This window comes from Panthera pardus, unplaced genomic scaffold (assembly GCF_024362965.1).
Source record: "Panthera pardus isolate Hobbes unplaced genomic scaffold, ASM2436296v1 HiC_scaffold_21, whole genome shotgun sequence".
NCBI classification, from domain to species: Eukaryota; Metazoa; Chordata; class Mammalia; order Carnivora; family Felidae; genus Panthera; species Panthera pardus.
Genome location: NW_026526777.1, coordinates 29,047,873 through 29,071,032, shown reverse-complemented (window position 1 = coordinate 29,071,032; position 23,160 = coordinate 29,047,873). Strand labels below are relative to the sequence as shown.

General features: G+C 56.7%; 1 protein-coding gene across 4 annotated transcripts in view; it reads right to left on the bottom strand.

Annotated features, from left to right (window-relative positions):
- TNNT2 (troponin T2, cardiac type) overlaps window positions 1-21,967 on the bottom strand; it is a 40,095-nt gene extending 18,128 nt beyond the window's left edge. For 2 of the 4 annotated variants that reach the window (XM_053909074.1, XM_053909075.1), the window contains exons 1-2: window positions 21,679-21,731; window positions 12,699-12,740 (exon numbers count right to left, since the gene is read on the bottom strand). In XM_053909074.1, coding sequence (XP_053765049.1) covers window positions 12,699-12,740; window positions 21,679-21,716 — 80 coding nt within the window. In that variant the 5' untranslated portion in view covers window positions 21,717-21,731. Of the gene's footprint in view, window positions 1-1,362; window positions 1,492-5,868; window positions 5,987-6,328; window positions 6,404-6,671; window positions 6,759-7,280; window positions 7,419-7,521; window positions 7,595-8,995; window positions 9,040-9,861; window positions 9,967-10,478; window positions 11,305-12,602; window positions 12,741-21,678 lie in introns of those variants that run through there. The other 2 variants (XM_019431096.2, XM_053909076.1) reach the window with 2 other exon arrangements.
- Window positions 21,968-23,160: the final 1,193 nt, after the last annotated feature.

Here is a 23,160-nt window from a genome sequence, read left to right as displayed (position 1 = left end):
CCCCGCACTGGGCCTAAAGATTACTTAAAAAAAGACAACCTGGGTTTAACCCCAGTTCTTGCGGTGTGACCGTAGCTAACTCATTTCATCTCTCTAGGCTTCTCCTAACCTATCTATAAAATAGATGAGCTTCAAGTTCTAGTCTCACAGAAACAAGTCTCTGAGTTTCTGAGGAATGTGGGCCCCATCCCTCAGCCCTTGTCCCCAACATCCAGCTGGAATCCTCCCAAGCCTGCAGCTGTCAGCCCACCAGGAGAGCTAGGGGACAGGGTTGAGGGGGGCCAGCAGGCAACCCGATCCTCTCAGATTCCTCTTCTGCCCGGAGAGGGCTTGCCCTACGAGACATGGGTCAGAGGAGGAATTCTGGAGGTCAGATGGCTTCCCAGCTGCAGTAGGCCTGGAATGTGCATTGACACTCCTTACACGCTAGGCCACCCCTTCCCTAGATGTTTCCTCATTCGGCCCAGGAGAAGCTGGAAGTCAAGGGAATATCCTTTCTCTGCCACTCCCAGACCCTGAGCGAGGTCTGTCCCTACAGGGCATGTTGGGATGGGGTGGGTCAAGGGTCCACGGGGGGCCAGGGGGCAGCTGGACTCTAACCCCTGGAGCTGGGTTCACACCCCATAGAAGGATCTCTCACTGGGGTCTCTCCCCCATCAGCCCCCCCAAATGCTACTTCACAGGGCTTTCTCTCTGGGGAGGAGGGTGGTCCTGGTGGAAGGCAGATGAACGTCACATGTCTGCTCACAGAGGTGCTCCCCCGGTCCCTGCCTACCTCCGGACGTGGGCTCCTCCTCAGCGCTTACAAGACAGTTTCTGAATTCCTGGAGATGTGAATTTCACCACCGGGACTATTCTGATTGACATGACTGCAGTCTTGCTCTGCTCTCTGGGAGTCCAGAAGGACCTGCCTAGAAAGGTTTAGGGGGCCCTGGGCCTGGAGGTGAGGGGCGGGACTGAGCAATCTGGGGGAGTTCCTGTTGCTTAGAGCTTCACTGTCTGTAGAGCAGACAGAGACCTAGCAATTGTCTCCCCCACTCTACAGATGAGGAAATTGAGGCCCAGGGAGGGAAAGGCACTTACCCAAGACCTGCCAGCGATACAGTATCTTTAGTGGCAGATCTGGGACTCAAATCCAAGTCTAACATTTCTAACATACTGCCCTACTGTGCTAGTCTTGGAACCTCATCCCTGTGACACCCCTGTAAAGCGTGGGCTCTTCTCAGAGGGAACGTGGGCCGCTAGGGACTCTGACGTCCACTCCCCGAGGACGCACGCAGACTCTGGATACAAGTGCCAGGCTGCAGGACATCTTTCCTCTCCTCTCTGCTCTCCCCATCTCGAGCCGCACCCGGGTCTTACCTCAAACCAGGAGCTGCCGACAGATCCCGAGGTATCTGCTCCGCCTCAGCAGGGACTGGGTGAGGGCAGGGGATGGAGAGGGCTTTAAGCGGGCCTGTGGGCTGGGGCCTTGTAAGCCAAGCCCTGCGGTGGGAGGAATGTGCAGCGGGAGACACAGCGGGGGCGCGGGGGGTGTTGGCTGCTATTTTGGCAGGTGCCAGGGACAGGACTAAAGGAACATGCACCCCACGCCATATAAGCCCATGTGGTTGTCCAGCTGCTCAGATAAGCTATTTAAAACCAGAACAGATATGCAGGGAACAGAGGAGGGAGCAGGCATGTAACATAAACCAGCTGTCCCTCTTAAGAATCCTGATAAAGCAGGTGCCAGAGGCCCAGGCCTGGGAAGGCAGGCTGGGAGCAGTACTGGGGGGCAGATGGCAACCTCTAAGACACTTCATGAGTCTCTGGGCCAGGGGTCTGGCGGGCAGGGGGAAGGGCTTATCTGCAGCTGCACGTAAAGTGATGCTGTGGGTAAAGACGTCTTCCAAGCTACTGGCTGCTTCTAATGGGCCGAGTGGCCTTGTACAGGATGCAGGCTCAGCAGGCCTCAGTAAGGACATCTGCAAAGTGGGTCTTTTCCATGACCCCCAGAGCCAGGTGGCAAGTCCTCCTCACTGGGAAAGGACTAAAACTGATACAGAATGTCAGACACAAGGTAGAACCTCCAGTCAAGAATGATGGTTGTCCTCAGACAGGCAGCTGGGTTGTTCGAGGGGGCTGTGAGGACCGTTGAAGCGCGTTCCCCCGCCCCCCACGCCCAGGGCTTTAAGATAAAGCAGTACAGGACTGTGATTGGCTAAACCTACTAGACTGTGAGATACGTAGATCAGGGCCCAGGGTTTTTTGTGGTTTGCTTGCATGGATATGCCCACAGCCCCTAGCACAGTGCCCAGGGCATCTTGCAGCCCAGTACGTGGTGGAAATGAAATGGAGGGGGAAGGCAAGTCTGGCAGCAGCTGAGCTGACTCCCCCCCTCAGTGTCTCTGGGTCAAGTCCTGTGTCCTACCTCTGAAGAAGGAACGCCCCTCCTCTGGGCCAGGCCCACTCCTCCCGTGTGCCCCCCGGCCCTTCCAGCCCCTGACCATCAGGGATGTACACTCTTGTCTGTTTCTCTGTGGGTGAAGAAAGCCAGTCTCCCCCTCCCTCCTCCACCCCTGCCTGACCACACACCCATGCTTCCCAGTCCTTGACTCTCCTCTCAGTCCTGCTGCCCTGGGAGCCACTATGCGGCACCAACAGCCGTCATTTCTGCATCCCCTGCGTGCAGGACTTCCACTCGCTGCTCATCCACTCTATCACACTCCTGCCCCATCAACTCAGCTGAGACTGTCCCCTCCATGGTCCCCAGTGGCCTCTGAGCCCAAGGGCCTGATTCCCCCACCTCCAGGCTGATCCCTGCCATGTGGTCCTCCATGCTGCAGGGAGATCCGTGGCACGGCAAGCTGGGGCCAGGTGCCTGCCGGTCAGCATCCTGGGGGAGAAGGACCCCAGGGAGGCAGAGAAGAGGCAGAGAAGAGGCAGGTGGTGGGAGCAGACTGACAGAGGAATGGTGAGCAACCAGGCTGTCCAGAGAGAGATGGAAGAAAAGTATTATCATCCTCTTTCCTGTCTGGCCCACAACAGCCCAGCCTTGCTTTGTGCCCTGGCCTGGAACCTTTTAGAATTTAAGAATTGTTGGTCTTAAATTTTCCCTTAACTCGAGCCACTTTAAGTGGTTTACTGTTCCTCGTAAGCCCAACAGTCCTTCAAACGGGCCATAATTTGTTTGCACAGATGCCTGGGAGAGGGACCTGGGCACCTCAATTGCCACAGATCCCCATGGGAAAAATCCAGTAGGTTCTCACTGTTCATGGACTATGTGAGGTTCTCACAAACCGTTCTAAAGCAGGGATTTAATTCGGAGAACGGGGAGGCAGTGAGTCAGTGAGAAAGTCTAGCCACTTTCCGGCAGCCATATCTTGATACGACAGGGCTGTTCCCGACCTGTCGTGGATGTCCCTGTCCCTGCAGGTAGATATACAGTGCTAGTGGTAGCAAGGAAGGGGAGACAAAGGCTGGTCCCCACGCAGAATTGCACTGGAAGAAGCGTATACTGGAACACTGCTTGCAGATTCAAGGGCCCACGAGAGAGCGGGCCATGTGTGAGGTCCCAAAGCCATGAGGGCAGGCAAGCAGACAGGGCAAGGAGTGGTGGGGGGATGCGTGGGGGACCTGCTCTGTCTGCAGAGGGTACTCGATGTCACCTCCTCCAAGAGGCCTCCCCTGTCCACTCAGCCAGCCAGTCACCGCCGTGCTGCATTTCGTCCTCACACCCGTCCCCAGCTGAAATTATCTTGTGCATAGATTTGTCTCCTTGTTGGGGGGCTGGCCCCCTGACAGGAATGAGGTCAGGGCCTTTGTGGCGGGGGGGAATCCATGAATGCTAGGGACAAAGAGTCACGAGGTCGTGTCCCTCAACACTCTGTCCTGCAGCCTGTCCTTGATGGTCACCCCCAGAGAGGGTGTGCAGCTGCCAGGACACCCCAGACACCCAGGACCAAGCCATCCCCCTCGGGCCCCACTCAGGCCTCTACTCTAGAAGGTTTCTGGGAGCCTCTCCCAAGAAAAGTCTATGCGAGGACAGTTCTTGTCTGCTGGACAAATTCGCCCGCCAGGAGACTTTCCAAAGTTTAGAATAGACCATCATAAGTCTTTAGGTCCCTGTTTGAACCCTGAGTTCCCAGCAGGTCCTTTGAGTCTCTGGGCAAAGCTCATCACACTTCTCCCCCTGCCCCTGGTTTCGTCCAGCAGTGGAGACCATGGGGAGTGAGGAGGGCTAAGCCTCTGGGCCGGGAGACAGAAGAGAGGAGTGGGGCTGGGGTCTTCCCTCCCAGGAAGTGAAGGGACCTGGGGGTCCCAAGCCCCTCCGCAGTCCGCCTTCATCCCCCAACCCCAGGGGGAGGCAGTGGGGTGCAGGGCAGTGCCTCCACGTCCCACTGTCCCTAGCTCAGTGCAGGCACAGGACCAGCCACAGGAGACCCAGCAGCTGAAAATGGGCCAGTCTGGGGTCACTGGGAGGTCTGAACAAATGGGGCCCTGAGGGCCTTCTGTCCCCCAGTCCACAGGACCCAAGATAGGAGCCCTCACTCACAATCACAAAGGCTGGGACAAGGCTGGTGGTCCCTGGCTGGCTGCTTCTGTCCCACAAGCTTTGGGAACTGGGGCCTGATGATGGCCTTAAGGGCGGTGTCCTGAGAAACCCTGGAGTTTTCCAGGTATGTCTGCAGGCAGAGGACAAAGGGGAAGCGGGCAGGGCTCTGCACTTATTCTCCCCCACCTCCCCAGCTGGTTCTGGGTAAAACCAGAGCAGTCTGGAAGAAGAGTTCTAATGAAGTTCAAATGAAAAACTAAGTAAACGTGTGGGTGTGCGTATATGTGTGTGTATGTGTGCGTGTATAGTATATAAGTATATATGTATGTGCATGTGTGTGTATATAGTACATAGTGTATACGTGTGAGATATGTGTGTGTACACATGCATGTGTATACACACACACACACACACACACACACACACACACACACGCATATATATTTTTCAATTACAGCATTAAAGGGTTGGATAGGGCACCGGACTGACCGAGTTGGGTTTGTCCTAGATTCTCAGAAAGCTCAGCAGTCTCTAGGCCCACATGGGCCATGATGCTTTGGGGAGAATGTGTTTGAGGAAGTGTGGCAGCAGGCCTGGTATTGTAGGTGGCGGTTCTGCCCTCCACCAAGTTCCCATGCTAGGATAGGGCAGCAGCCCGCCTGAATGTGAGGAAAAGAGGGGCTGCAGGGAGAATGGCAACTGACCCCTCCCCTCAGTCCAGTCACAACAATGATGAACCTGGTTAAAAAGCACATCTTCCAGGAAGGAATCCATTTTTAAGGTATTATTAGTCACTTACACCTGAGAGTGAGCGAGTGTATCAGATCTTTCCTGAGAACAGCTTTTTCAGAAAGAGGGTGAAGGGGCGCACAAAAAGGCACTGAGCTCCCGGCCAGAGCCGCAGGCCAAGGAAATGAGAGGAAAACAAAGCGGGGAGGGGGGCACATAGAAGACAGTGCAACTCCTTTACAACCCAGCCGATGGGCCTCAGCAAGCTGGAAGCAGGCCCAGGGGCTAAGGTGCGTAAATCCAGGCCTCAGCGAGGGACACCACAGGCACGTAGAGGCACCTGCTGGGAGCAGATCACAGAGGTGACCCTGAGGTTCTTCAGAGACAGTACCGCCCTGACCCTGGACGTGAGCGGGAACTATCTCCGGACGGGGTGTGGAGGTCACACGGTGCTGACGAGAACCAGCGCTGTGCTGACACTGGGTCCCGGGATCTGCTGCGCCCTCAGTGGGGTGAGAAGGTGCCGGGGGACACCTGCCCCCGGATGCTGGGCTGGGCAGGAGCTGGTTGAGCCTCCCCGACACTCCCGGCCCCAGGTCCAGAGCCAGAAAGGGGGCAGGGGCAATGAGAGACAGGAATGCTGCTGGAGACAGGGCCCGGCCTGAGGGAGGGCCCCTGAGATGCAGACCTTGCAGGTCTGTCCCGGCAGAGGGCTCGTCACACCTGTGGGGGCAAAGGTCTGTCAGAAAAGACAAGGAGGTTCCTAGAGCTGGGAGGGAAAGGGGCCCTCCGGACAGGAAGGCATCCCTTTGCCCAAGGCCCACTCATACCAGAGACCCCAAACCTGCTGGTTGATGTTGGGGGCGGGGAGGGGCTTTGCAAAGCTGCAGGGAAAGCAAAGCCAGATCGGGGTTCAATCAGCATTCTCAAGTTTGGGTCAAACAAGCTTGAGAGCAGAACCAGGGTATCCCGGGTACTAGACTGTGCAGCTGGAGGCCAATTAGTGTGTACGTGGGGGTGAGGGGTGGAGTCTCCCCAGGCCCGGCCCCTCTCTGCTCCTCTCACCTCTGCCTCCAGGAAGGAATCTGCTTTCTTTCCCAACTGGGTCCTCCTGGTGGCTGCCGGCTGTTTCCGCACCTCCTGGTTTGGGACATCAGGGTTTGGGGCGGGGAGGAACCAAGGCTGACTGCAGAGGGACTCGGGAACCCCAGGTTCCTCCCCTTCCTGAGAGGGAAGACCCCAGACCCACTCCTTCTCTCTTCTGCCTCCTGGCCCACAGGCTTACCCTCCTCACTCCCCATGGTCTCCACTGCTGGAGCTCTGTTTCTCTCAGGGCTGTCCCTTCTCTCACCCGGGTCATTCTACCACAAAGGCCTGTAGCACGAGATCTCGGGGAGGGACGAGGTACCTGGGGGTTCTGATCTCCAGATTCCTGGGTCCTGCTGATCCACAGGTTGAGCCTTGATGTCACAGCCCCTGAGAGCCTCATGTTCTCCTGAAAAGAAAGCCTTGCATCTCAGGGCTCGGGGCAGCTGGCAACGGAATGGCATTTTCAGAGGTCCTGGCACAGGGACATGACTCTGCCTCACTCCCCTATCCACCTAGCACGTGCCACATACGCCCTGGAAGGCCCCCGACGGTCCCCCAGGGAATGCTGCACACAGCTTGGGAGACGGGCTTATGAACAGCAACTCGAGTCAACAGCCGGTTCTGCCAAAACGGACATGAGAAAACGTGGAGCTTTCTTTTTGAGAGAGCACAAGTGGGGGAGGGGCAGAGAGAGGGGGACCGTGGACCTGACGCGGGCTCTGTGCTGAGAGCAGCGAGCCCGACGTGGGGCCCAAGCTGATGAATCGTGAGATCACGACCTGAGCCAAAGTCGGACGCTCAACCAACTGAGCCACCCAGGCGCCCCAGAAAACACGGAGCTTTCTAGTATTGCCAGGGTCAAGTTCTGCATTTGGAGGTCTCAGGCCTAATCAGCCTGAAGACACCCAGCTGGGCCTGAGCCCCTCACCTTCCGGCTGGAGGCTGGGTCTGCTCGGCTCTGGCCCACCAGCTCCTTCTCGAAGAGCTGGCGCTTGCTGGCTACGCCCACGGGAGCCACAAAGAACTCGGTGCGGGAGGAGCCTGGAGACTTGACCGATTCCGACCTCTGGAAAGAGAACACCGATGGCTGGCCCACGAGGGTGACGTGCACAGACCACACTTACCACGCTCATCAGGTGCCCCGGCCCCTCCATGAGAGCCCTGCCCACCTGAACAGCGGTGTGGTATCTCTCCAACTTCTCGCCTAACTTGACTGTGCTGGCCGGGAGCCTCACGCTGGCGCTGCAGGACAGGAGGACGGGACAAAACAGGTGAGACGGCTGCGCTGGGCCCGCCTGGGCCCCGAGCCGTACCCACCTACCCTTTTGGCAAAGAGAAGATGGCCCCCATCACTGAACGAGGCGAGAATGACTTGGCCAAAGTGAAAAACTACAGGAAAGTCCAGGGACTTTCGTCACCTCCCCAGAAACATCCCCACTCAGCAGGACACCCCCAGGGTCAGAAATATCTGCCATTCCCCCCCCCCGATTCTTGTCACTGGACCTCACACACATCTCCCGAATCTCCTTCCCCTCTACCTTCCGCAGCACTGCAGTCCCCTTCCCCGACCCCCTCTGCCGGCCACCCTGAGCTCTCCCCCACTGCCACCAGACCACTCCTACCCCAGACAAAGCCCAGCCTGTCCTCAACAGCTCAAACCTCGCAGGCCACAGGGCAGGGACCAAACTCCCTGACACAGCATACAAGGCTCTCACGGTCTGGTCCCTGACTCCTCCCGGACACCAGCATCCACGCCACCCCCCAACCCCTTTCTCTGCGGGCTTATGTGCCAGTTAACTAGAAACCTCACGCTTTTCATACTCTGTGCTTTTACTTGTGCTGTTCCCTCCATCTCAAGTCCCAGTCAGGAGTCGAGTGCTCCGTGATGAGCTCTCCAGCTCCCGCAGGCGGGGCGGCTGCAGCCACTTTGGGGTTCCATTCCTGTCCCTGCACCTCCCCGCCGGGGCGGGGGAGGCGGCTCTCGCAAGTTTAATAGTCTGATGTGAGGTGCCGAACAGAAGCAGCCGTGCCTCATTCATACGTGCACCCCGTGCCACCACCGTCACCCCACGCCTCGCCTGGGATAGTTGGCCTCTACGAATGTTTAGGGGCAGGTGGACACAGCACGAGTGCACAGGATTCCTCGTGCTCGAGCACAGCTGCTTTCCAGACCCCATTTCAGCTTCCTTCTTTCAAAACACAGTCCTCAAACTACTCGCATCAAAATTATGGGGCACGGCGATGCTTATGGCGCATGGAGACTTGCGGGGGTCCCCCTGCGTTGGGTCTGCTGAAAGTCGTGGCTTCCCCTTCCCTGCGCTGTTCATGGTCCTCCTCCTGGAAGGCCCTCCTCCCCCTCCCCACCCCAACCTCCTTCACCTTCAGAGCCCCACCCAAGCCCTGCCTCCTCTAAGAAGCCTTCCCCGTTCCCCGCCCCCCCATCCCTGTTCCATCTCGCTGGGCCTCGGTCCCTCATGTTGGTCCAGTCTCCCCGCAGGGTCTGGAGCCCTGGCCGAGGACTGCACCTTCCCCTCGGGTGCTCTATGGCACAGCCTGGCACAAGGAATATGGGTGGCAGTCGCTCAGCAAACACAGACTGAACATGACCAGATCAGACAAAGCCAGAGCCTCCAGGCCCCTGACCTGCGTGTTAAGGTTGTTTCTGAGTTGTCTTTCCTGGAGTTCATCTGAAACAAGAAGGATAGTCTCTGATGAGTGACAGTCCCCAGGAGGCCATGGCCCTCCTCGAGGCAAGGGCTCAGCTCTCTGAACACTTCCTCTTCCTCCAACCCCCAACCAAACCTCCGTTAAAGATCCTCCTCTTGTCTGGGAGACACCTGCCTCCACCCACCAGGCCGGGTCAGAAGCCCCTCCCTGGCCCCACCACCACCACCAGTTCAACCATCTGTTTTCCTGTCTGCCTCCCTACTGCCCATGAGCCCTGCCAGGCAGGGAACAGCCCTGATCAATATCAGGCATCCAGCTTCCTCCCCAGGGCCTGGCACACGTCAGGGGCACAAAGCACAGTCAGTCAAAAATAAGTGAACCACCCAGTGAACCAAGGAACTAAGAGTAAATTATCAGAAATTGAGAAGAGAGTCCCCAGTCCATACCACTTGTACCACTGGGCCAGAGGCAGAGTAGGGAGCGCTTGGAGAGCCCCACTGCTCTTGGCTCCTACCCTTCCCCGCTGCTCAAGCCTCCTGGGTGGGATCAGGAACTGCTGAAGGCAGGGGTGGGGCCTGCCCTGTGCCCTCTTCCTGCAGCTCTGGCCTTGTCCACTAGGTGGAGCTGCTCAGTCTCATCCACACCAACCCTCTGGGTCATTAACTGGCTCTCCTTCACTTAACCCAAGTCATCTGCTCTTGGCTACCCATGGGAATCCAAAACCCCTCTCTATCCAAAGGATCTGCTTGATATCTAACCTAAGGCCCCAATGCTGGGATAGATGCTGGTTTCCCCAGGTTGCCCTCCAGGGGACTGGAGACAAAGGTACCCTGGGCTCTCACCCGAAAGGAGATGGTCCTGGGGCTGGAGCGTTTGAGGGAGCTGCTGTAGGTGGCCTGAGTGGGTGAGGGTGTGTCCACCTCTTCCTCCTTGCTGGGGACTTTCACCTGGATGGAGTGGGGGAGTGTCATACGGGAGGTCGGGGGAGCCTGAAGCCCAAGCTGCCACGGGGACCCCATGTGGCCTGGCTCATCCCAAGAGCTGCAGGAGGAAGAGGAGAAGAAAACAGTCCTGACCCTCTGCCTCTGCTGTGGGGACGGTGGACACAGTTCCGTGGGGCCAGGCCACCAGGCAGAACTTTCCAGCAGAACTTCTGGAAGGACGTGAGGTTTCCCCAGAGTCTGCTGGTGTCCTGAAATCCAGGCCCTGGATCATGAGGGGGTTCAGGGTGGCAGGTGCTCCCTGGCAACACAGCTGATGCCCTTTTCGGCTGCCAACTGCCTGCCCTTGCCTCAAGCGTCCCCTATTCTGACAGTGATTGGAAGCAGGTAGGGAGAGAGGAAATTGCCAAATCCAGCCCCACGGTGAGAGGACAGGAGACAGCAAGGGAGCCAGAGACCACCCAGGGCAGGATGAGAGGGGCACGTGCAGGGATGGGAGGGGCGGGGGCACTGCCAACCTGGAGTGTGATGGGCGGGAGGCGGGAAGTCACAGTCGGAGAGTCTGGCACGCCCTGTTCTCCCAGCTCCGCCAAGGACGGGGGGCTCTTCTCAGAGAGGGCACTTCCCCTCTGCTCTGTGGTGGTGGGCTGGCCTCCCCCAGAAGCCAGCCGCCCCCCTGCCTGGGGCTGTCCCAAGGCTGCCAGCCTCTTTGGAGCCAGCTTTGTCTCTGCCGCTGAGGTCTTCTCGGACACCAGAGACTTCTCAAAGAGCAATGCTTTCTCAGAAACCAGTCTCCTTTCTGAGTCTGATGTCTTCCCTGGGGCCGGCAACTTCTCAGAGCCACTTGTTTTTTCTAGAATGGCCTTCTTCTCTGAGATGGCTCTTTTCTCTGACACAGAAGTTTTCTCAGGTCCCGGGGCCTTCTCCGAGATGGAGAACTCCTCTGAGACCAGTCTCTTTCCAGGGGCTAATGTCTTCTCTGGGACGGAGGACTTCTCTGAGATAGGGGGCTTCTCTGAGACCCCCTTCTTCCCGCCTTCTGCCTCTTGGCCCGCCAAGCTCTCCTCCTCCCTGGCCCAAGGGCCCCGCTGCTCCCGGCTCAGTCTCCGGCGAGGAGGCAGCTCCGCCTCCTTCTTGGGCATGAGGGGCTGCGGCTTGGCCTGCTCTGGGCCGGAGCTGTCCCTTCCCTCCTCTGCCTCCCGCCGGACAGGGGCCTGTGCAGCCTCCACTGCCTGCCGCCTCTGCCTCCGCTCCTGCCGTGTCCTGAGGGTGGCCTGGCTGTCCTCATCTTTAGAGGCTGAGGTCTGCGGCTTGGGCACCTCGGCTTCCTCCATGCCAGGCAGTCTAGGCCAGAAGATGGAGAAGGGGTGGGAGATAAGTATCAGAGGCTATCAGAGACGGGAGACACCCTGGGGTGTACCTGACCCAATGGGGATGCTTCCAGGGCCACCGGGGAGGCACCCCACCCCCCATCGCTTAAAGAAAGATCACTTTTAACCGCCTTTACATATTGGGTTTCCACTAAGTCATTTGAACAATGCACACCACGTTTTTAAAAAGTTTATATACCCCTATAAGGTCCAACTCTGCATGTTGAGACCCAGTCAACAAACACTGACTGAACAAGTTTGTCTGCGCTGGGCCCCGTGCCGGGTGGCGGAAGTCAAAAGGAATAAATGCAGTGCTCGCCCCCTGAGAGCTTAGATCAAGACCAGAGACGTTCGGGGACTTGTCAAAGGTCGCACAGATGATCAGTGGTGGAGCTGAGGGGACAGCGCTAAGCTCTGACACGCCATCCTGCACTCCCATTAGCCACGGTGGCGGCCACGGGCACTGGAGCAGCTCGGGGCGCACACCCAGTCCCCCTTCTCTTGGGGACCCAAGGGAACACGAGCAACATGAGAGGACTGTCCTAAACCTGTAGCACTTGGCCTCCAGCAAAAGGAGATTGTTTTCCTTCCTCACCACCCTGCTTTCCATGTGAATTGGGGCAAGTGAATTCACTGTCTAGGCCTCAGCGTCCAAATCTGCAAACCAGGCCTATTGGGTGAAACGAGACTCATTCCACGTGATTGCCCAGCACAGTCCTGGCCCACAGGGGACTTCCATTCCCTCATAACCCTAAAATCCAGGCGGCAAGAGTAGCCACCGCATCCCTCCCCTCAGAAGTGAATTATGGAGGTTCCGGGTTCCAGGGGAGACAGCCTGGGTTGTGGAAAGAGTTGAGCCCACAGAGCCTGACCGATCCGGATGGCGAGTCCGGCTCTGCCAACCTTAGGTGCGCAATCTCAGCAAGTCACCTGTGTGTGCTCTTTGACCCAGTTTCTCCATCTGTAAAATGGGTTAATGATACCTCTCTCCCGGGGATACTGTAAGGATTAAATGACTTCTATCCACCAAATGTGTAGCAAAGTATCAGCTCACGGATAGCATCAGCATATAGTGATTCTGGTTCCGAAGAGGGTGGAGGCGGGCAGCGTGGAGGAGGGTCTAGGGAAGGTGAGGAGCTTGAAGGACATCTGCGGACCCTTCATCTCATTCCCTGGGCACCCCCAGTACTTGGTCTGTCTGGGGCAGCTAAGTCCATCCGGGTCACCTGGGACAGGGAAATGGTGCCTCGTCCCCCACCCTGACCCGAGCACCTCTGGGCAGCCGGTGTGTGTCCATTCTGGGTGAGCTTGGGAGCTTCCTCGTCCGTGGTGGAGCTCAGATTGCGGTGTCGCCGCCGGCGCTCTCGCTCCTGCTCCTCCTCATCTTCTAGAGTCCACTGCCTGGCCAGGCTGGGGGAGAGGGGGTGGAGAGGATCAGTGCAGCCCAGGCAAGACTCCTGGGTCCCCGGATACCTGTTCCCAGGGCAGACCCCTACGGGGCTGGGAGAAGAGAACAAATACCCTCTAGGCCTGGGCCGTCTGTAGGTGGTTATGGCGCACTTGAAAGATGGCTGGGCTGGGGCACCTGGTGGCTCAGTCGGTCAAGTGTCCGACTTCAGCTCAGGTCATGATCCCCGGGTCCATGAGTTCGAGCCCCGCGTCGGGCTCTGTGCTGACAGCCCAGAACCTGGAGCCTGTTTCGGATTCTGTGTCTCCCTCTCTCTGACCCTCCCCCATTCATGCTCTGTGTCTGTCTCAAAAATAAATAAACATTTAAAAAAATAATAATAAAATTAAATTAAATTAAAAAAGAAAGAAACATGGCTGGGCTGAACTGAGATGTGCCGGAATTGTAACACACGCAGGTAGTCCCAAGACGTAATATGACAAACAGAATGTAGAGTATCTTGTTAATAATTCTGCTTATTGGGGCACCTGGGTGGGTCAGTCGGTTAAGCATCTGACTTCAGCTCAGGTACTAATCTCTCGGTTCATGAGTTCGAGCCCCGCATCAGTGCAGAGCCTGTTTCGGATCCTCTGTCTCCCTCACTCCCTGCCCATCCCCTGTACTCCCTCTTTCTCTCTCTCTCTCAGAAATAAACATTTAAAAAATAAAAATAATTCCATATATTGATTACACGTTGAAATAATATTTTGGATACCTTGGGATAAATGAGACCTATTATGAAAATTAATCATCTATTTCTTTTCACTTTTTTAGTGTGTCTCATAGAAAATTTACAATTTTAACATGGTTCGTATTTGTGGCTCACATTACATGTCAATTAAGTTTCAAATAAAGGTACTACAAGGATTTGGATCAGACCAGAGTTTCCTATCCTGGGTACCACTGAGATTTCAGCTGGGTAACTTCATGTGCAGGGGCTGTGCTGAATTTAGGATGTTGAACAGCATCCCTAACCTCTACCCACTAGAGATACCTTAGCACCACCCCCCACTTGTGACAACCAAAAATGTCTCCTGTCTTTGCCATGTCCCCTGGGGGACAAAACCACCCAGGATGACAAACACTGGGTTGGACTTGACTCTGGAATCCAGAGTAGGAAGGTGGGGCCTCCCTCTCTAGGGGTGACTAGGAACATGGGAGGGTGGGCACGGTTCTGCCTGAAGGAGGGAGATAAACTTGACAAGTTCCTTTTTCTTTTGGGTCCTGGATTCTTGGATAATATTCATCAATGGACAATGGCAGAGAAACTTTCTCAGAGGTTCCCAACAACCCGCAGGATTTCTCAGCCGTTCAGAATGGGGAGACTCACAATTACGCCTGGAAAAGGTTCCAATATCCACTTCCCTTCTCAGGAGCTCTTTGGCCTCTCTCACCTTCTAGACCCAGCTTTCACTTGTCAGGGAGCAAGGGGACTCCATACACTCTACTTTGGGTTCCCGCCCCCAGTCACCCTGCATTCACAGGACCAATCAGGCACTCCCACAGCCAGTCACCCACCCACCCACCCACCCACCTCCTTCCGCACTCACCACCTGCCCATCTAGCCACCTGTCAATCCAAACAGCCATCCACCCAGTCACCCCCCACTTCCCTGCCCAATCCCACCCACCCACCCACCAATCATCTTTAGCCACCTGCCCTACCATCCCCCGCACCTCGCTGCCAGCCCACCCCATCTTCCATCCAACCACCCTTCCATCCCAAGCGAAGAGCAAATACGTCTCTAAGCAACTGCAGTGAACCAGCAAGTCAGCAACGGGCGGGGGTTCACAGAACAAGGCAATGTCCCTGCCCTAAAGGTACCCACTATCGAGTGAGAAAGAAAAGCGTGTCCACCAATAACTCCCCCAACCAAAGCAAAGAAATTGCTCTGCAGGGGAGAGAATGATTAGTGCAGGCCAAGATTACCAAGAAAGGCTCACGGACAAGACTAAATGAACCTGGGATGGACCTAGGGGGGTGAACAGGATTTTAATAGAGGTGACAGGGGGCTGGAGAGAATCTGGCAGTCCAGGCAGAAAGGAGGGCCTGAGCAAGCCTAGAGGTTAGAGGTAGGGGGGTTGGCGGAGCAAGAAGATGTGCTTCACCCAGAGCCCTGGGAGAAAGTTTGGGCTGAGAGTAGCATGCCCTGAGAGTCAGCAGAGCAAGCCCTCTCTGGAGCCTTCCTATGACTCCCCCAGTGCTATCTGGGGCCCTACAGATAAGAAGAGTCTGGAAAAGGCCTTCTTCTTCCCTCCCAGAGTTACTGTAAGGCCTTCCTTTTGCCACTATCAGGTGTCTCTCCCAGCCTATCCCTCTGCCCAGCCCTATACCTTCTAGACCTTTTCCCCTCTTGCAGAGTATTGCCATGCAACCAAGACTCAACTGAAGGAACAGACGTGTTTTCTGGGGAAAAAAAACCATGCAAACCCACAAATTTTGCAAACAGAATTGGATATGAAAAGCACCTATGGAGCCTCCAAGAAAGGTTCCTCAAGGCCGCCTCTTGTAAGGCTGAGTCTACTCCTCCTCCCCTGGTGCACATCCCCCTCTTTCCTCTTCCTCGGTTTTCTTTACTAAAATGAGGAGAAGGAGCCACACGATGGCTCCGATCTGGTTTTCTAAGTCCAACATCGTGCTGATCCAACATTCACCAAGTAATTTTTGAGCACTGACGACGTGCCAGGCATACTTCCAGGGATCGGCGTGCAGCAGAGAAGAAGACGGACAGAGTTCTTCCGGCCACGGAGCACATAGTGCAGGGGGCCGGGGTGCGGTCAGTGAGCAAGGAAATGAGCACATGGACAAAGCAACGTCAGCAAGGGACACAGGACAAGAGAACCAGGTAAGGGGTAAGTGAGAGACGATGACTGGGAGGAGAGGGCCCTCTGAGAAGAAGCCAGAGGAGCCGGATCTGGAGGCAAGGTGGCCCAGGAGGAGGGGACAGCAAGTGCCAAGCCCTGGGTGTGACAGCTGGCTGTTTGGGGGAAGGGAGACCCAGAGCCAGAGTGTGGCCCGCAGGGACCTTGGACAGGGAGGAGAGGCCAGAGAAAAGGCCTTCATAGACCAGGGAAAGAATGTGGGTTGTACTCAAGTGTGCTGGAGAGCCACTGGAGAGTTTTACATAGAGGAATGACATGACAGAATTTATTATTATTATCTCTGGCTGCTGAAGGAAGAAGAATTGAGGGTGGCAGAGGGAGAAGGGAAACGGGGGCACCCATCAGGAGGCTCCTGCAATCGCCCAGGTGACAGCTATGCTGGCGGTGGTGATGAACTTGGTAGCGACAGAGAGAAGGAAAAAGGGATGGACTGGGAACACATCTTGGAGACAGAGCCAAAGGGGGATTGTGGATGGAGAGGAGAAAAAAAGAAGAAACAAGGAAAACTAGATTTCTGGCCTGAGCAATTCCTGATGCTGTTAGTACGATGGGAAAGATCAGGGGAGGAAGGAGTTTAGGGAGCCGGTGGGGGGAGGAAAATTCCATTTCCGGCTTGTTTGGGGTGAGGAGAAGAAAAGGAGACCAAGGAGACTGGAGGGCGGAATGTGAACCTGAAGGGAGGAATGAGGTCCTGTCCAAGACCACAGGGGCAGGGGGTGGTGGGGACAAGAAGACCAGCACAGAGTAGAGAGAACAGAAGTGTCTGGTCCACAGGAAGGCAGCTCGACGGACTGGGCCGGAGCCAGGCTGGACCAGCAAGGGAAGAATGGGAGTCAAAACCGAGGGACCGGTGAGAGCCAGCAACTCTTTGGAGAAACTTTCCTCAGAGAAAAGCAAATAAAATGGGACAGTGCTAGAGCAGAATGTGGACTCAAGGAATGACTTTTTTTTTTTTTCTTTTTACATTTATTTATTTTTGAGAGAGAGAGACAGAGCATGAGAGGGGCAGAGAAAGAGGGAGACACAGAATCCAAAGCAGGCTCCAGGCTCTGAGCTGTCAGCACAGAGCCGAGGAGGGACTTGAACTCATGAACAGCAAGATCATGACTTGAGCTGAAGTTGGATGCTCAACCGACTGAGCCACCCAGGTGCCCCCAGGAGTGGTTTTTTAATTGAGGTGTAATTTATATACAATAGACACACATCAAGTTTTGTTTTCTTTTTAAAGCCAGGCAAATGAAGGGGAGTGGAGAAGGTATGAGAAGTTAGGAAGGAAGGTCTGAGGCTGTTGTCCTGCAGGGAGAGGAGAGACCACAGGCCAGGGTACCTCTCATCTCCAGCATGCACCACGGCTCCTGGCACACAAGCGCCAGTGAATGTGGAATGAACAAGTGTGACCGTCGACTCTCAGATGTGCAGGCCTCTCCTCCTCCCTGAGAACCGAAAGCCTCTGTCTTGACAAGGAAGAGAACAAAGCAGGGACAAATCCTCAGCTCCCCCAAAGGCAACCTGCCCATCTCTTACGAGCCAGGCTCTGATGCCCTCCCATTCCTCAGCTGAAGTTGGTTCACGAGAGATCATCAATTCGTGTGTGGTAAATGAATGATCAATCTTCAGATACACATAGCCTACAGGGGTCATGTGAAGGCCTATGGGAATCTTGTTTAAGTTCTGAGGTCAAGGCTATAAGGCTTTGATTGCAGCCCTTCTCCATCAGACGTGGAAATGCCAACTTCATCGGGCTCTCATCTGAGGCCATGTTTTCAGCTCTCTCCTTCTCGGGACTTATTCCCTCCCCCCATGAACACTTTGGGACCAGCTCTCGTCCTCCAAAGCTGAAGGATCCATCCACGGGAAAGTGCCCCACAAAGCCGGAAGCTCTTCTCCCCTGACCACACCCAGCTGGGCTGGGCTGGAGCCTCCAGGATTCCTTGGTCCTGAGCAACCCCGTTCCCACACGCTCCTCTCAGCCCTGGGGGAAGCAGCTTATTTGTTTATTCTCCAGTGGGGCCATATATGGAGTGTGATCTGCCAGAGCCTGGTCTCCTCAGAAATGACTCACCCACCCCCCCACCCCTCCCCAGGCCAGCCCTAACCCTAAGGGGTCTCCAGGGCTGGAACTGCAGGAGGTGGGGCCCAGGTGTCCTTGAATGTCCACCAGTTTTAGGCCATGACCCCACAGTGCACCCAAGGTGGCTTGGTCACTCCCCTGCTGCTCACGAATCATGGGGCTGCCTTGAACCCCTGGCAAAACACGAATCACTTCACCTTCACCACCTTCACCACCACCCCACCCCGGGGGAGAAATGCTATTGCCAATGACTTGCTATCAGATGAGGAAACGGATAGAACTGGGGGGAAGGACGGGCAGGTGTCAGTATCCAGGAGGGGCCTCAGCAGGTATAGTTGTCGAAACCCCCGTAATAAATAAATGGTAACGAAGGGCCTTAGAACGTTTAGCAGCACACAACTATTTGTGGAATATGGTAAATAGCTCAATAAATGAAGGAACCAAGAAGTAAAGGCAGTAACATAGAAGTGCTTACTATAATGCCAGGCACTGTTCTAAGTATTTTACAAATGACATTGACATTAAACCTCACAACAGCCCTGTGAGGAAAGGTGGTGTTATCCCCATTTCACAGATGAGGAAATGGAAAGTCACTGGGGCTAGTAAATTTCCCAAGATGCCACAACTAATAATATAACAATAATAATAATAATAATAATAATAATAAGATTCCATCCTAGGTCAGCCTCTCACAAGCCCGTACCCTTAACCACAATACCAAATGCTGATAAAGGATGTCCTGGGAGGGCTATCCCTCAGCCAGAGTGAGGCCCCACCTTCTTAAGAGCCCAACGGAGTATATATTCAGAGGAAGGAGCAGGGGAGGCTGGGAGGGCCTCTGACCTGGTGCACTTCCCCACCCCAGGACAGGCCAGAGGTCATGGGAGAGCAAAGGTTTGGGAAAGCCCGGTGGCCAACACATTGACCAGAGCCAGGCCCAGGATGGAACCTGGGTCCCACCATCCAGGAGTCCCAGTCACTCTCACCAGCTGATGCCACAGCCCTAGGAGGCTGCCCCACCACACCCACCTTCGCCACAATCCTTTCCTCTGCCTCCTGGCCTTCATTCGGAGACAACACCCCTGTCTTTGCCTCCATGTAGGGCTGCTACCCTTCCCAATACAGCACTCACACCGCTATCAGCTGCTGCAGACCAGACAGAAGTTAGATCTAAGGAAGAAACCCCTTCGCCCCTGCCCTGCAGGGGACCTCAAAACAAGCTTGAAAAACAGATCAAGGCTCAGTGGCTCTGGTTAAAGTAGAGGAAGGGAGGGGGGGGAAGGCTGCCCCAGAAGCATCTGTAGAACCCCGGACCTCAAGGAGCAGGATTTGCAAACCTCTGAAGGAAAGAGGAGCTGGGAGGCCCAGCTCTGACTGGCTGTGGGACTTTGGGCCAGTCTTCAACCCCTGAGGGAGACAGGTCTCTGGTTCCCCTTCTGCACAATGAGGGGTCACCACAGGTGGTCACTGAAGTCCCCTCAAGCCCTGATGGCCTAGGGAGAGGTGTCAGGGGAGGGCAGTGCTGGGAGGTGGGAGGTCTGCTCAAGGCCCAGGTAGGGAAATGATTAACCGCTGGCTACTCAGTCCCAGGCACTCTCAGACCCACCCCTCACCCCCTGCAGACAGGCCCCGCCCAGCCTCTACCGTCACCCAGCCAGCCAAGGGAGGAAAGGACGAGGCCACTAACCAGGGCGCCCTGCCAGCCAGCTCACCGCTGCCCCCAGCCCAGGGCTGGAGCATCTGAATTCCTACTTCACACCGAGGCTAGGCTGCAGGCCGGCCCTCAGCTCCCCACCTGGGCCCTGGCTGGAGCCACACGGGTCACACCCTCACCATAGTCCTCCCCAGCCTGGGAGACTTGGTTGACAGTGACTCACAGCCCTTTCCCTCCTGCCCGCTGAGGCTTGTTCACGAAGGGAGCAGGGAAGGAGCGGTCCTCTGTGCCAGGTGCCTCATCAGGGTGACTGTTGGCAGCAGCTGTGTCTGCCCACGGGGCTCTGTGAGGGCTGGGGCCAGCAGGGAGGGCCGGCCAGGGGCTCCTGTGGCAGGACTGGTTCTCCAGGGCGTGCCTGGCACTGACCCTGGACATCCCGTGGGAACTCGGCCCTACCCCAGCAGCCACAAGTCCATCTGAGCAGTGGACAAGCTAAGACCAGACCCTGCTCCCATTTGTAAAGTTCTCATGCCCCAGCTGCCCACCCACCACACACGCACACCCCATACGGATCCAGGCATGCTCTCAGACACAAAATCACATACATCCCACCGTCTGTGAGCTCCTGAGGAAGTTGTGTGTGGTTTGCATTTTTAACCCAATGCCCTATACGGAGGTCTCCCGTAAACATTCACACCAAACAGACTCAGACTCCTAAGGCCCAAACTCAGCCACATAAGAACCTACTACCCACACAGATGCCTCCACACCGCACAGGCCATAAACATGCTCGCCCACACATACACCTGCATGTACACATACAGGCACACATCCATAGGCACAGATATGCCCACACCTAGGAGAAAAGACACTCCCACATCAACCCCCATGTACACTGACCCACACACAGAGTCCAAGGTCTGGACCCCCAAGCTCCACCCTCAGCACAGACTTTCCCTGGGGTGTGTCCAACCTCCCTGGCAGCCTAGGTTCCTGTTTTCCAGGGCACTGAGTTCCTTCCATTCTCGGGGCTTACTTTATCCCCTTTCTAGATCCCTTGGGCCCCTCCACCTGGGGGGTTACCTGGCCACTGTGCTTCAGAGCAGTGTGAGGTCTTGAGGGTCTGAGGAGGTGGGCTCCCAGCCCTGGGAAGATGAGACTGAGATGCTGGAGAAGCTCTGGGACCCTTCTGGAGGGAGGGGAAGGAGACTCTAGAGCACTAGAGAATGCCTGAAAGCAGTCTTAATGGGGAAAGCCTGGGGAGGGTGCTGGTCTGCCCCTGCAGAGACTGCCTTGGCCTCAGGATCCAAATGCCCACCTGGGAGGGTCAAAAAGGCCAATTTCTCCTTGGCTGAAGCCTACGGGATCAAAGGAGTAGGAATCCAGCTCAGAGCTACTACGTGGGCCTCAGTTTCCTCAAGGGCAAAATGGGTGTATGTGACAGATGCTGCTGGGGATAAGGAGGTGAACATGCTCATGTGGACACTTCTGAGCAGAGGTGCAGGGTAGCTCCGAGAGGAGTCACCGGGGGTCACCAGCCACAGTGAGGGGCGCTGCCTCCAGGACAACCCCCCAACACCCCAGTCTTATCTAACGGTCACAGGATGCCCAGCAGGCAGAGATTAGATACCCAGTTTCCTGACCCTTTGAGGGACTTCCCTACAAATAAGGAACGAGGCACAAAGGGGAACAGCAACTATCCTAGGTGATCCAGCCCAGACACCACCCGAAAACGCCAAACTCAGAATCTGAGCTTCATTGGGGCGGGGGCGGTGTCTGTTGCGCCTTGGTCTCTCAATCCACTGATCCTTCTACTTCCGACCCTCCGAGGAAGTGGTGTCCCCACTCCTCCTCGGCAAGAGGAGCTGAGGGACCCCTCCCCAGGGCCCCCCTCTCCCAGTCTCTACCAGAGAAACGTGGCAGCAAGGGAGGCTTGTCTGGAAATGAGGCTCGGCGACGGTAACTCTTAAACGCCTCCCCAAACCCCCAACGCGTCCCCGCAGGGGGTCGTGTTTGAAGGGGGCTCTCCAGGTCGGGCCCAGCCTCCCCCAAGCACCCCGTGTGCGGCCACAGTCCCCAAGAGGAGGAAAGGAAACCGTCGGGGAGCGAGAACACCGCCCTGTCACTTAAGAGTTCCCCAGTGTGCCCCCGGGGCCGTCCCCCCTTACGGAGCAGCAGGGCCAGCAGGATCAAGGCTCAGAGCCCGCCTCCCGGGCGGGAAGGGGTGGGGGGTGAGGGGCCGGCGCGCGGAGGAGACCCCGGTGCGGCTCCCCGGGGCCCGCCGCGGCGCTCACCTGGACAGCGCGGACCAGTCCTTCCTGCTGACAGCCATGCCGCTGAGCCCGCGGGCCGCCGTGTGCGCGTGCAGGGCCCGGCGGCCGCCGCCTCACCTGCGCGCCCCTCCCCCGCCGCCCGGCCCAGGTAGGGTCACATGGCCGCTTATCTCGGCCCGCCCGGCCCGCCGCCGCGAGCCGCCTCTCCGGGGTGTGGGCGGCCCCGACAAAGCCGCATTGATCTCCGCCCCTGCCGGCCCGACCGCGCGCCTGCCAGCGCCGGCCAGCTGTCGGACAGGCCGCCGGACGGACCCACGGACGCACAGGCCGGCCCGGGGTCGATCGGCCGCCCGCGGCGAGGGCGGGGGACTTCCTGCTCAGAACCAGTCGGACCAGCTCGGCGCTGGGCCGCCTCCTCTCTCGCAGGGGCCTCGCGGGGCCCGGGGTGGCGGGGAGTGGGGCGGCTGGAGGGGACCCGAAGATCAGGGTCAGGCCGAGCACACGGGCGGTAAACCGACTTAGCCCCGTGAAACTTACGAGCAGACGCCGAGCGGGAAAGTTAGAGCAGGCACCGTAACCTCGGGTCTGCAGCCCTGGGTGCCTCCCGGGCCCTTGGCACCCACCCCGCCCCTAATAGCACCCCCCCAACCCCACCCCGAGATGAGCTGGGTCGTGCTTTTGCTATGCCGCATCCAAAACTGCCAAACGCGCCCCCTGTAAAGCCAGCATCTCCACAAAATGAGATTTAAGAAGATTCAATTCAGCAAACATTTGAGCGCCCACAGCTCTGAAAACACAATGATGTCAAAGGTACTGTCCTTGCTTTGCTGATACTGGACTTTGGGCTGGAGGGGCAGGGTGTGGAACAGGGCAGAGGCAGATCAGCTTTTCCCCCGGAAGGAGTGAACCCGATAACCAGGACTGGAATTTTGGAGCCACTTGAAGGCAACTCAGGCACCACCAGCACCCCCTGGGTCCCTTAAAGGGCTCATCTGAGCTGGTGGGTGTCGGTGCTTTCTAGCCAGGAACCAGCAGCAGGTGGGCAGAGAGAGGGCCAGTCACTGAGCACCGAGAGTCTTATCACCCCTGATGGATCAGAACTGCAAGGTCAGCAGCAGCTGTTCCTGGTCTGAGAGGGACGAGAAGCAGCCCCAGGTGCCAGGAAAAGAAGATGGAGGAGAGTCAACTGCCAGCACTCCGACCTTGCTCCCCAGCCTGGCCTCCCTTTGGCGCTGACCCAGGACTGATTGTCTCTACGGTGCCCTCCAGCTCTGAGATCTCACAGTGACCAGCAAGCCAGCTGCTGAGCAGAAACCTGGAAACAGAGACATAGCTAAGCATCTCCTTCCCCCCAAACACCCCCTCCTCTGGGGAGCCTTCCTTCCTGGCATAGGAGGTGAGGAGTGAAGTTTAAGGAGTGAGTGTTGAACTGGGAGCCTGGAGACTTGGCTTTGAGCTCTGATTCTGCCATTTATGAGCCATGCGACTTGGGCCAAATCACTT